We start from the raw sequence: 13,813 nt of genomic DNA, 5'->3' as shown, positions 1-13,813 counted from the left end.
AGTCCACTCAATATGGAATGAGAATGTAATATTATAAAAAACCTTCAGGTTCAACTCCAGAGAATCTGCTTTCTCATGATATGTATCTCCATCTAGTTAAACAAACTTCCCCAAGCTTCTGCTCCTAGTCTACTTGCCTTGTCTTACTGTAAATTGAAACTACCAATAAATAATGATGCCACAACAATTTTGAAGTGCTGGAATAACACTAATAAAGTACTCCCCATGAAATTACTTGGTGGTGCTAATCAATTACTTTAAAATTCCAATTACTTAAATGATATCCCAACCTCAATAAAATTCAGAGCAGATGTATGAGTTACTTAATGGTGACACACAAAACAAGTGGCAGTGATTTTAAAACACCAGAGCCAGGACAAGAGGTAGGAGATGGATTTTCTATTTTAATGGCAAAGGAGACTAAATAACGCGAAATATCACAACAAAAGGGCAAGTGCCACTGATTTGAGGTACAAATAACTAGGCAGTTAATATTAAAGTGATATGTAAGTGTAGATACCAAATAGGGAGAGGAAGATGTTAGTTATCTGACAATGCAAAACCAAAAAGTGTTTTTTTTATATCTCATACAAGTTCAAGCAGATCAACTGGAAATACACTTTGCTCATCGGAAGCACTAACAAAAAAAAGTTGCTTCCATTCTGCCATCTACATGAAACCACTTTTAAAATCAACAGCAGGAAAACTGTCTTGATACTTAAGCTCTTATAAGTAAAAACTAAAGGCCAACGTGTGACTCCTATATTTCAAAGATTTAGTCAGATTTTGAGGGGTCTCTATTCAAGAAGCATTAATGTTTTAATGGGATCTCAGCAACCAGTTACAATCCATTATTATAGATGCCTACAACAAAGTTAGTTACTGTCACACTATCAGACAGCTGCACAATGGATTGACTCCAAAAAGCCCATTCCAGAGGTGTCTGTCTACGCTGAATCTTCAGTCTGTTGAAATACAAATTGCAAGTATACCTACTGTTCCTGAAGGATACCAAAATATATAGGCAAAAAAAAACCTCCAATAATGGAGGTAGAAAAAGATTATAGGGGTTTACTGCACAGGTCATTTACCCCACAAAACACAGGAAAACATAAAAAGCTGAAATAATATTATATAGCCTGGTACAAAGATCATCTTGTATATGTCCATTTCTAACCCTTATGAGAAGACTGACAGAAAGCGCAGGGATGAGAAAAACACACAGGAAAATGTAACTGCACACATGACCTTTTTTCCTGACATCATTTCAGTCAAACTAGGGGTCATTTTCTCCACTATGTTTCTCCACTCCCCCACCCAAACCCTTTAACACAGGGCGCAGCTGCTTTTCCTCATCAAGTATTGATAAATAAATCTATTTCAGTTCTTCCATTTTTGTCCTATTAGAATACGGCAGAATCAATTCCTTCAACAACTAACGCTCACCTAGAATTTCTCAGTGTAACAAATTACTTGTACCTGGTTTTCTCAGTCAACTCAAATCTCATATTCAGCCCAAAGCTGACAATATAGTAAACTCATTCTCATGACCTGCTTTCTGTTCCATTGGTATCCAAAAAATTCCTCACACTACTGTTCCAACCACAGTTTTCAATGAGGAGCAACTCAGCCCATTAAAAAATGAGTTTCATAGGATCTATGCAACATTTTATTCTGTTTCCTGCTGTAGAAGTGTTAACTACTCGCATTCAAAGGCCTACTTTACTTTCACTTAGCTTTTTGAGAATAAAGATCATGATAAGGTCAGTGTGCTTTACAAATATTAGAAAATACCGTAACATTCCTTTGGGATGGAAAGTTACTGTTATTATTGCCATTTTACACCTGAAAAATACACTTCATATGCTGGAATCACATCTGCCATGGATTCCATTTCATGAAAGAAAATAAAAAAAACAAACCCTAAACTTCCACAATACAGATTCTTAAGGCAAATATTCAGAGTAGGTAGCACCAGAAACTCTTAAAACCACTCTCAGAAGCTCAGTAGCTCATACTGCTCATGATTCCAGCTTCTCTTATCTGTCCCAAGCTTCCTATTCAGCATCTCTTAACATCATCATGCAGACCCACCTCACCTGTCTGTCCAGCTGCCCTGCATCCCTCCCTCAGCAATGCAACTTTCCATTTCTAGTCCACTGTTGTGCACCCAACAAGTGCTAAATTTCTGCTTGAGCTTTTTCTGTTCTTCAGTCATTTCAGATCATTCTTTACTTAACCAGCTCTAGTATTTCAGCCTCAGATCATCAACCTCAACAGCTCTATACAACTAAATTCCAGTCTCTCCCTTGCATCCTGGCTTCTTGTCCTCTTTCATGCCAAAACTGTTTACACGTCTAGTTACATTAGCAAATTTTCCACCACAAAGCAAAAGCTTATTCTCAAATCCAATCCTACCACAAATGCAACCACTGGTTCTCCCACAGGCCGTTGTCCAAACCCTTCTCACTTTTCTATCACTCTGCTTTGAAATACATCGATTTCCTCCTTTGCATTAGCAGGACAGATATCCAGGTCCACAATTCAGGTAGCCCTCTGCCCATCAGAAAAAAAAGCCCTGTCCAGCCCTGAGCAGGAGCATTGTCCAGTGTGCATACAGTATTAAGTGAATTTTTAGACCACATTAAAGTGAGTTTCTACCTGTATTTCTGACCTGTGATTTTATCTGTGTATTTTGAATGCTTTCAGCTTAAACAGAATGTGAGCAGACTTTTTCAGGTAGCAAAATACATGTTCACGACACAGGCTACCCTGCTGAAAAATCTCTAGGCCTTGGTATTACATTGGGGTATACAAGAATAAGCCAACTGCGGCTGGAATATTCTTAGACGTATATAGGTGACTGATTTTATTATGTCAACAGCAACATAATAAATGTAAGTTCTGTCCAAAAGACTAAGAAGTTGTGATAACTGAACCCAGTAAATTATTTAAACTGGAAGGGTGGGGACTGCTTACGAATAAATACTGGGTAAAACTGCTTAATGAATCTCCAGAACTCTTTCAAAGAGTTATAAGAACACAATCTATGACGGAGGTCTGTACATTATTAAATTTAGGCACGATTCCAGTAGAATTAGTCTTGGATTTCATGAAGTGTTACTCTTGCAAAAAAAAAACTGCAGCTAAAGTAGCTCAGCAGATAACACTTGTCATTTAGTATTGGACTTGATCACTTTTTTCTTTTTCTTTTCAGAGAATAGTAGCACATTCAAAGTTTCTTCAGAAAAGCTCAAATCTGTGGTTGGAAAATTGGATAAGAAAGGCACCATGAAGTGCTAAGAAAGTGAGGGGTTTTCCTTCTCGGACACAGACATAATATGAAGTCAGAAGAAAAAAGAAGGTCACAAACTGATGGCATGGGTAACCTGATTAATGTCAATCTGGCACTCCTGCTTAACTGCACTGAACAAGGGGGGGTAAATAATTAGGTATTTAGAAGTTTTATTTATGTGTGTGTATGTATGCCTACATATGGTATGAATGCACAAATGGTATCAGTTTTAGCCTCTATGTGGCAAAACATTTTGCAGAAAAGCCAGAATTGAACTGTTTCTACAGTTCTCTAGCTTCGCAACTAAACATTGTCATCTTGTGTTCTGGAGGAGGCTGTTCTGTCAAATATATATGAGCATATAATTAAACTCAATGACAATTTTTGAGCACAATGTAGTTGAACAAAAATTGCATAGGAAATTACAGATTTCCTCCTTGGTAGTTATCATCACTGCAACCTTAGCCTGACAACTCGTGTGTACATCAGTGTAAGTTACATGATACTATTTCTTTGTTAGATTACTATTTTATTAAAAACTAGGAAGTCATGTTCACAGTTGTTCAAAAATGAACCCAAATAAGAATATTAAGTACTTCTAATCATATGTCTTGGGTAACAAACTCCACATTTCTTGTAAGGCAAATAGTTTCCAGTGCAGAAAGCTATTTGAGCCTTACAGAAAATACAAAAACTGTTTACAGACATCTTATTTGCTCAGTTCCACATAGCAAGAGCATCACTGTTGCATGGTAGTGACAGATAAACCCAAAGCACCCTACTGTGTCACAACTCCTAAAACAGTGGTCTTGGATAACATCGAACCTTAGTTTAGTCAGGACCATCAGAATACTTTTCAGAATAGAACATAAATATATTAGAGCACTTCATACTTACCCAGCACAATGAACTGCCTCTAACAAACTACAGATTGCCAAGACACTTTGCAATGACTAGCCTTGCAATTTATACTTGTAAAAAGCAAAGAAATTAATGTTTTTAACATTTCTTTTTAAAATGTAAAAGTATATTTACCTGTGATATTTCCCAACATATCTTTAGTGTGGCTAATCAAATCTTCGCTTTCCCCATCTTTGAAGTTGCCTATTTCTCCATAATAAAGAGCAATCCCAAGTTGCATTATACGTATGAACATAGGAAGCTGCTGATCAGAGATTGAAAGTTTCAAACTTTCAACTAATGTGTGAATCTATAAAATGAAAGAGAGCAAAGCAAATAATAACAAAGCTCTGTCATTATTACGGCCAACTTTTAAATCATATTCATTTTGTATGAGCATTCTAATTTCTAAAAACAAAATCTGCAATACAACACAAGGCAAAGGGCTGCAAACAATAATTGTCAAAAGTATATGCTCTTTGGGCTGCTGCAGAAGCGATCTGCAGGCTGAAATGTCAGATGTAATACATTTGCGCATATATATATAAATGTTTTGGTTGTTTGTTTACAATTGTTGTTGAAGAAATTTCTAAATCATAAGTCACATAAGAACATCTGATTAAACTTTCATTTTTGTTACAGAGTTTCATAAAAGTCTTTGCGTGCTAAAAGAAAACTTAAATACACTGGTTTTAATATACAAAGTCCTTCATTTTGATTCTTTCCCATCTTTTCTTTCTTCACCTTTGGACCATTATTCTTTGGATCATTATAAACAAATATTAATTCACTTAAATATTAATCTCTCATCACATATCTAAATGTTTCAATTAAGCACATCTCTGAATATGTTCAGAAACAGTATCTTCTTGAAAAAGCAAAAAAAAAAGAAGGTGAGAGAAAGAAAAAACATTAAAAAAAGATTTAAAAGTAAGTAAACTATGTAGAAAATGAAAATACCTAAGAGTTTAGATGGGTGGAGGGGGAGAAGCAAAAGACGGCTTTGAACCAGCTGAAATATGCCTTACAAAGGGGCAGGGGCAATAAATGACCACAAACAAAGATAACTAGAAAAGCTTAATACAAACTTAATTAAATTACTACTGCCTGAGAGTACTCTAGTATGTTTTTTATTTTAGTCCAGTATCCACTGAAAAAATTAAGTAATAATGAAAAAACAATAATTGTCATTTTTACAACAGTATCATTTTAAACTATATGGAAGACTGTGTCAGTATTTCCATTAATGTGTGCTGTCAGAGGTTTATAATTTGATCATAAACTTTTGCTCTGCAAAACTGGCATATAGGACTTAGCCAGGTACAGATTATGTCTCCAAAACTAACAGAACTATATGGTTAATTTAAAAATCAGGCTTTTTAACATTAAGATTCACTGTCGATATGCAGTAACCATACTGTCACCACAGAACATAAAGACCGTAACTAGTAAACTATAGACAGTCCTATGATGATTCGTTATTATCACTGGAGTTCAGAGATATTCCATAGGTCCTACACCTGGTCAGAGCAATCCCAGGCACAGCTACAGGTTGGGCAAAGAAGAGATTCAGAGCAGCCCTGAGAAGAAGAACTTGGGGGTGCTGGTTGATGAGAAAATGAACATGAGCAGGCAGTGTGTGCTTGCAGCCCAGAAAGCCAACCGTATCCTGGGCTGCATCAAAAGGAGCGTGACCAGCAGGTCGAAGGAGGTGATCCTGCCCCTCTACTCTGCTCTTGTGAGACCTCACCTGGAGTATTGTGTGCAGTTCTGGTGTCCTCAACATAAAAAGGACATGGAACTGTTGGAACAAGTCCAGAGGAGGGCCACGAGGATGATCAGGGGGCTGGAGCACCTCCTGTATGAAGACAGGCTGAGAAAGTTGGGGCTGTTCAGCCTGGAGAAGAGAAGGCTGCATGGAGACCTCATAGCAGCCTTAGAATATCTGAAAGGGGGCTATAGGGATGCTGGGGAGGGACTCTTCATTAGGGACTGTAGTGATAGGACAAGGGATAACGGGTTAAAACTTAAACAGGAGAAGTTTAGATTGGATATAAGGAGGAAATTCTTTCCCGTTAGGGTGGTGAGGCACTGGAATGGGTTGCCCAGGGAGGTTGTGAATGTTCCATCCCTGGCAGTGTTCAAGGCCAGGCTGGACGAGGCCTTGGGTGATATGGTTTAGTGTGAGGTGTCCCTGCCCATGGCAGGGGGGGTGGAACGTGATGATCTTAAGGTCCTTTCCAACCCTAACTATTCTATGATTCTATGAATACATAACTTTTTGTTTATAAAACTTGGAATAAGGACATGTTCCAAACTATTATCAGTTACCCTGAGCCAAAAAAAAAAAAAAAAAAAAAAAGAAGTATCCAGCATTTTGTGACAATTATTATCTGGATAAAGACTCATATGGTCACTATCATATCCACAAATTTCCAAATTTGCCCAAAGTAATCAGAAGCATACAGCTGTGCAGCACATACAAGAAACAGGGGCATTCTCCAAATTGGACATGATTCCTAATTAGCTCCCAACCTTAAGTTCACAACAGCCTAGGAGTTCCTAAACCATGAGCCAAACAAATGCAGTATCCCAACTGAAAGAGTGACACTTTCACATCATATTCTTGAGAAATGTCCATCAAAAGTTATCTCAAAATTGACTATTTTGCAGTGCATACACCTGAAGCTTACCTTTTATTAAAACAGGAAAAGCCTAGTATACTGTGCCTTAATTTAGAAGAGTTCTCAACTAATTAAATGGGCACTACCAGCATTCATCGAGAAAGGGGGAAATGAAGGGAAGGAGGAAGGGAAGAGGAATCTTACATGTAAGACTGCTCAGAGCAGAAAAAGAAATGTAGGAGGGAAAGGTATTTTAGTCTCTCCACCAACCCAGGGTTTCGCTTCTGCACTGCAAAAAGCAAACATCACCTCATGTCAGGTGTCCACAAATAATATTGCACCCCTGCTCACTGGGAACTGAGCTTGGCTTGCTAATCCACTTCACACGGTTCACTTCTTAGCGTTAATACGCTGAAGTTTCTTGTTATTTATGAAAGTTTAAGCTACATTTGAAAGAACAACATAAGTAGAAAATCATTTCCATCTCATCGCAGGCATGTTGGGCTTTTTTTTTTTAACAGATTATCTGTAGACGTCGCTTTTTCCCTTACAATTATTATGTTTTCTTTTTTAAAACTTCAGGAAAAACAGAACATAGTAGAGAGCATTACTTCCCTCTTTACATGCTGTTTCTGTGCACAGACTAATTGCATTATAAGAACAAAACACAATCATGAAATCTCATTAACAAAACCCACCAGCATTAGCTTTTCATTTTACTTTAAATCCCGAAGTATATTTCGAAAAACCCTGAAAACTTCATAAGCAAGCAGCAAAATAAAATTTTGGATACCTACTTTAATAATAGATGGCATTTTGGAGTTGAGGTTATCGTAAGTAAAATGCAGACGAGTCCTGAAGGAACATTTGTACAGCAGAGGTTCCTGGTAAAATTCAATTTTACCACTAGCATTTCTCTTATCAAGACATACTGTGCAGTCAGAAAAGTTGATCATCTTCCTCAGTACCAGATCAGTGGCTTTAAAAGAAGTATATAGTTTAAAAAACATAACGCATAAGAAAAATAAGTTAGGCTACATGTTCTTATCTAGAATAAAGCAATACAAAATGGATGGGTGGCCATTATTTAAATCATGAGCTAAGTACTTGCTTATGTGACTAAAGAGAATAATTTAACCTGTCACAGACTTCTTCAGCTGAATACTTGAAAGTGAGGACAAATTAGTTACACCCAATTCAAATTTACATCCCTTCACTGTACCTTAGATCTATTTATAAAATAAGAGTACTGCTTCATGTGCAAGCATAAGACAAATAAATATTATTCTCATTATTCTCCAAGACAGAATCTTGCAGATTTTCCCAAAAAGTTTTCCTTCGAATCTTTCAAAGCAAACAAAAGCTATTGCAGCAATCATAACATGAAACGTATTTTATAATTTTGTCGTATTAGATAATTCTAGCCAGAACAAAGAAATGTGTCCAGTGGTCAGGAAACCATCACGTAAATTCTCCATTCTAACAGAGATCTTCTGTGTGATCTTGGAGTACTCTTACTGTGCCCAAATTCCACCTCTACAGATGTCAGTAAGAACACCTGGACTTAGGTGCAAACACTGGTAATTCAAAGATTGAGACATTTAGACACTGAAGACCAAAACAAAAATAAAAAAGTTGTCATTTGGGGCTTTTTTTCCCTGAAAATACGAAGCAAGATGAAGCACATCCTGCAGTGGTATGCCACGCTCACTACAGTGTAGCACATTTTACTACCTCTCTAGACAGAGAGTTTTAAGATCTCACAAAGATTTGTAATGAAATGCCTTAAGATACTACTGCTCATTCACAAAAATAGAAATAGATTCCCTAAGCACTCACTAACAGCAGCAAGCATAAAACTGAAGGATGTTTGTGCTTACAGATAATAATCAATATAATTTTAATTGACTCTTCAAAATGAAGGACAAGGGAAAAACTGAGAAGAAATTAAAACAGGCAGGAAGTATCTTCTGACAAAGAGCCATTTTTATTTGATTTGATTTTGATATGAATTTGAATGCCTCTACAGTGATACCTAAAACCAAAACACATCCACTCACCAGAGATATCCATAAATGCTCGATCCCAAAACTCATCCACTGTATAGCATTCTGCAGAAGTAATATTCACTGAGAGAACAATATCATCTTCCACATACTTTAATATTAGATTGTTGATCACAATGTTGACATTGTTTACAACACGCCTGATCAGACTCTGAACATAACCTATAAAATGAAACAAATTCTTAGGAGTTATAAGGAAGACATGATGCCAAATTCATTTATTACCAAAATTGTTTTTTCCAACTTGTACTTTTTCTTTCAAAATCAAAATTAAAACAAACTAAGTATCACTAGCCTTTATTTATCCAAAAATCACAGGACTCAGATCTCTTTAAACATTCAGAGCAGTTAAGTCAATCAGAATCCTGGAAATATAATAAACTATAGGGAAAAAAGTGTAACTACTAGGAATACGCTCTAGAATAAAAAATAGATTTTTGGTGGCAAGAATCAACTTTCAAACTAATTAAGAAAAAGGAAAACTACGGATTGTTGTACACAAAGAATTTTAATGACAGTAATGTTTTTACTTGAAAGACATTTAGACATAGGTTTGGAAAAATGAACAGCATTTCCTAGGTTACATTTCAAGTATACGTGTACTACACCTATTTGTTTTAGAAGTTAACTAAACATTAATATGCCTAGTACATTTTTCATTCTAAAAGCTAATATAGCCACATCATGCTCAGTGAGACCCCTGTGACACATAACAAAATCAATTGCTGTCAACAACCCAAATAGTAAGGACCTGCGCTGATGCCTGTTGGGAAGAAATCCATTTACATTTTTACAGCCATAATGTGATTGGAAAAATGACCTCGTCTGTGAATTCCCAGCATGCAGTAAACACTCATATTTTACCAACATGGTAAAGAAATTAAATACTGCACATATTCATGTCTTTTATGTATATTGAATGTAACTATGGAGCTAACTCATTTCTGCTGGGAAAAAAAATAAAACTAGAAATTTCCATGTTTTAAAATTTGTAACATTACTCACTTCTATCTAAAAATACATTCAATACATTCCATAGAGATCTAGTCTGGTAACTATGCTGAAAAAAAAAAGCCAGTTAATGATACAGTTTTAAATTCAGAGGCTTCAATTGTCTAAGACTACACCTTTTGGGGAGTCCATAGATAGCACTGACAGAAACAAACTTGAGGAAACAAAACTCAAGAACTGTCACTGAAGGCCATATAATCACCCAGTTCTTTGGCAAGGCTCTGACTCATAGGTGAGACCCAAAGAATCAAGGACCAAGGAACTGCCAGAGTTGAAGCACTGTCCATGGTAGCAAATTGTGGATGCCAAGAACCTTGCAATTCCAGGCAACCAGAGATTATTGGATCCAAGAGCTTTATGAGAGCCTCCAGATATGGCTCCTCAAGTAGCCCCTCCAAAGCAAGATGATGCTCTGCAGTACATTATATTCCACATGACAAATTTCAATATTATCTCTTGATTCAAGGCAAAGCATAAACTTTCTGTAAAAAGAGTGTTCAAGGCCAGCTTGGACTGGGCTTTAAGCAACTTGGTCCAGTGGAAGGTGCCCCTGCCGATGGCAGGAGGGTTGGAACTAAACAATTTTTAAGGTCCCTTCCAACCCAAACCATTCTATAATTCTATGAAAAGACAAAAAAAAGCCTCACACAAAAAACTTTAATGTCTTTAACCCATCTGAAATACATTCCCCAAGAAAGCAAACTGCAATTCATTCCAGTACTCTCAAATTTCATTCTTCTGCACAAAACACCTCATACTCCAAATTTTTGTACAAACTCAGAGACAACAGTAATCAAACATATAGTTCCTTGGAAATATTTACATGATACAAAAATGCCAAAGTTCAACTGAGCCAAATTCCACATCAGGAAGAGGGTTGGGGGAGGATGGTGGTGAGCACTTCTACCAGTAGATACAGGACTTGAAAAGAAACATCTCTCAGAATGATTACTCTCATAAAGAGAAAACCACACCTTTAAACTATTATAAGAATAGTTGTGAAAACAAACTGTCTGAAAACGTACAAGAAAAGGACTTAATGTGAACCACTGAGCAGTTAATAAGCAGCAGAAAACATAGTATTAAACAGAAGAACCAAAGCAGCAGAGGGTAAAATATAACACACTAACCCTACAGTTTATTTTTCACTCTAATCTACCACCAACTATAAATCAGTTCTGTAAATTTATTCAACAAAATGGAAGGAAAGGTATAAGGATTAACCACATTTTACTGCAATTTGATTCTATTTGATAATATTCAAGTATTTCACTCAACTTTACATGATTTGTAGGTCAACAAAGACATCCTAGTCTAACTTAGACACTCTGGCCACCTGAATGAAATTTAGGTATTTTACATCATTCAAATACAGCTCAGCTTCTGAATTATTACCTGGGGGTAAATCAGGGTCAGGAGAAGCTGACTGCTGAACTCGTCGTGGTTTTACTGCTGATTTCATGCTTTCCATGGTGCTGCGGTTTGTTGAACTGGAACCACAACTTTCGTGGTCTTCCTGATAGAGGAAAGAAAGCAGCTGAGTCAACCAAAAACAAAAAAAAAAGAAAATAAATATGGGGAGAACAACATGGTGAAGTTGTGGTAAACTAAACTTGTGTTATTATTTTTCCATCAATCCAGTTCTGTGCATGAGTCTAACTGCACAAATCATTACAAAACTAGCTAGACAACTTTAAAAAAAAAATTGTAATTAATACATTCACTTTTATTTAAAAAAAATCATTTAATTATTGTCAATTGAACACTTCTCATTTAGCTGCATTTCTGCTGAAATATTCCTTCAGAGACACAGCTCTGCAGACTACCAAAACAAATACAAGAAAATACTGAATTTTATGAGCTCACACAGCTACACATGAAACCACCTCACATGGTTCCAAGATGTCAGTCATGTCCTTCTTCAGCTAATTGAAACTGACTCACAAAGCAAAATATTTTTGCAGACTTTCAGGATAGCTCCAGAAAAGATACATGAACTGAGGACACCTGCTCATCTTGGGCTTATATATAGCTTATTCACCTGAAGGAATTCAGAAGCAGGAAACATGGCTCAATTAGAGTAGATGATATGAACCTTGCAAGGTAAAATTCACAGACACAAGAAAATCTTAATTAGCTGAATTCAGAGTTTTAAACACCTCACTAGTATTCCCATTACATTCCAGAATGACAGTTTAACTACAAAACTCAAGTGCAAGAGAGCCAAGAAAAGTAATGCAAATATTCTTGTATTAGAAAAGCAGGTTAGAAAAGAAGCAAATTACAATTTTTGGCCCAAGCCAAACTATTTCTTCCATTGATGCAGTCTGTTGTAGAAAAGGAACAAAATGCTCTCTGAGTCACGGCACTACTAGGATCAACAATGTGTTCACAAAAGAAGGGTTTGGGGAGCAAATGTCAAGTACTGCAGTATGAAACTGTAATATTCTGTAAATTCTGTAATCACCAAAAAGCAGACAGCTTAAACTGCACTGAGTTTTTGTATAGGATAGATCATGTGTTTCCCTGCATGCTGCTTGGTATTTATAATACTTCTCATATTTCTCTCAGAGAAATTGCAAAATGGGATCCTCACATTACTTGCTTCTTAATAGTTTTATGCATGCAAAAATAGAATAAGAAAATAAAAAGTTACGTTACATGTAATGATGCATTTTAAATAAGTCTACAACTTCAAAAACAATTGAACAGACAGTTTTTTTCCTTCCAGTCTGTCTTTAAAAAAACAGAACTCAAAGGGTAATTCTCTGATAAAGCTGAAATATCATTTCAGTAAGAAAAAAAGATGAGCAGTATAATCTTAGTGGGGCGCATGGAGGGGAGCAGGGAATAAAGCTGAGTTTATTTGAAGAAACTGCAGAAGACAGAAGATAGACCCTAGATAGCTTCTAAAACAAGGCTGAGTTACCATTTCAGGCACTGGAACCGGCTTCCCAGGGAAGTGGTGGAATCACTGTTGCTGGAAGTGCTCAAGAACTGTGTAGATGAGGCCCTTAGTGACATGGTTTAGTGCTGGACTTAGCAGTCCTGGAGTAATGGTTGATGATCTTAAAGGTCTTTTCTAATCTAGTTGATTCTATGATTCGATGTGTATTTTGTAATTAGGAAAGCTCAGTTCCCCTTCATGTCTCCAGCTTACTGAGAAAACTTAGATCATAGACTTTTAAGCTAAGATTTCTGAAATATCTTTTTAACTATACCTTCTTTCTTGGAAACCAGTGCATATGTAGCATGAACATATTTTTTCAGATGAGTCATGCTGCTATTTATGTTTTGAACTTGCAAAATACCCTCAGGATGTCAGAGTGACCAAACAGCTCAATTAGCACATTTCCTCCTTTCCTGAGCACACTTACGGATTGCACAGAATGCTGTGGTGGGACTATTTAGTGATTTGATCTGATAGGATCACATTAAGCTTGCCTTTTAATATTTATGTTGGCTATGAGGAAAAGAAAGGGGGGGGCATGAGGACGGGCAAGGCAGTCTATTTTTGAATTGTTGATTGTATCGACTAGATTCAAGAGTAAGTTTTCTATCTTCATACTGACATGACCACATTAAACGAATCTTCTCATAACTTCATGCAAAATCTATGTGATACTTTAACCATACAGAGTATAACTAATGCTTGAAGATGAAATAAAGGCAGTTTACACTTTTACCACTTTCAGAGAGTTAAGAAAACATACTAGCACACTGGGTTTTGAGGAGGTTTGTTTTAAAGTAAAGCGGCGAGAACCCTTAGACTGTGTTAATTTTGAAGGTCTCCGAGCTTAGCCTATAAATAAGTTCTATACAATAAGCTTTCTATATTTCCCTGATCTACAAGTCTGTTGCAATGGAAAATGGCTGCAACCATTTAGAGAAGTTGGACCTAAAAGCAACCAAAACAA

At 36.5% G+C, this 13,813-nt stretch overlaps 1 protein-coding gene across 13 annotated transcripts in view; it reads right to left on the bottom strand.

Annotated features, from left to right (window-relative positions):
- The window catches only part of VPS13B (vacuolar protein sorting 13 homolog B), a 442,303-nt gene that overhangs the window by 389,781 nt on the left and 38,709 nt on the right, over positions 1 to 13,813 (bottom strand). For all 13 annotated transcript variants that reach the window (XR_008971116.1, XR_008971117.1, XM_057400543.1 and 10 more), the window contains 4 exons: positions 11,292 to 11,412; positions 8,880 to 9,047; positions 7,617 to 7,798; positions 4,331 to 4,505 (listed from right to left, as the gene is read on the bottom strand). Coding sequence is in view for 11 of the 13 variants with exons in the window: in XM_057400543.1 (XP_057256526.1) it covers positions 4,331 to 4,505; positions 7,617 to 7,798; positions 8,880 to 9,047; positions 11,292 to 11,412 (646 nt within the window). In the remaining 2 variants the exon portion in view is untranslated. The remainder of the gene's footprint in view (positions 1 to 4,330; positions 4,506 to 7,616; positions 7,799 to 8,879; positions 9,048 to 11,291; positions 11,413 to 13,813) is intronic.

This window comes from Pezoporus wallicus, unplaced genomic scaffold (assembly GCF_028554395.1).
Source record: "Pezoporus wallicus isolate ANWC-B61680 ecotype Strahan unplaced genomic scaffold, APGP_CSIRO_Pwel_v1 contig_7985, whole genome shotgun sequence".
NCBI lineage: Eukaryota > Metazoa > Chordata > Aves > Psittaciformes > Psittacidae > Pezoporus > Pezoporus wallicus.
This window is presented reverse-complemented; position numbering and strand designations above follow the sequence as displayed.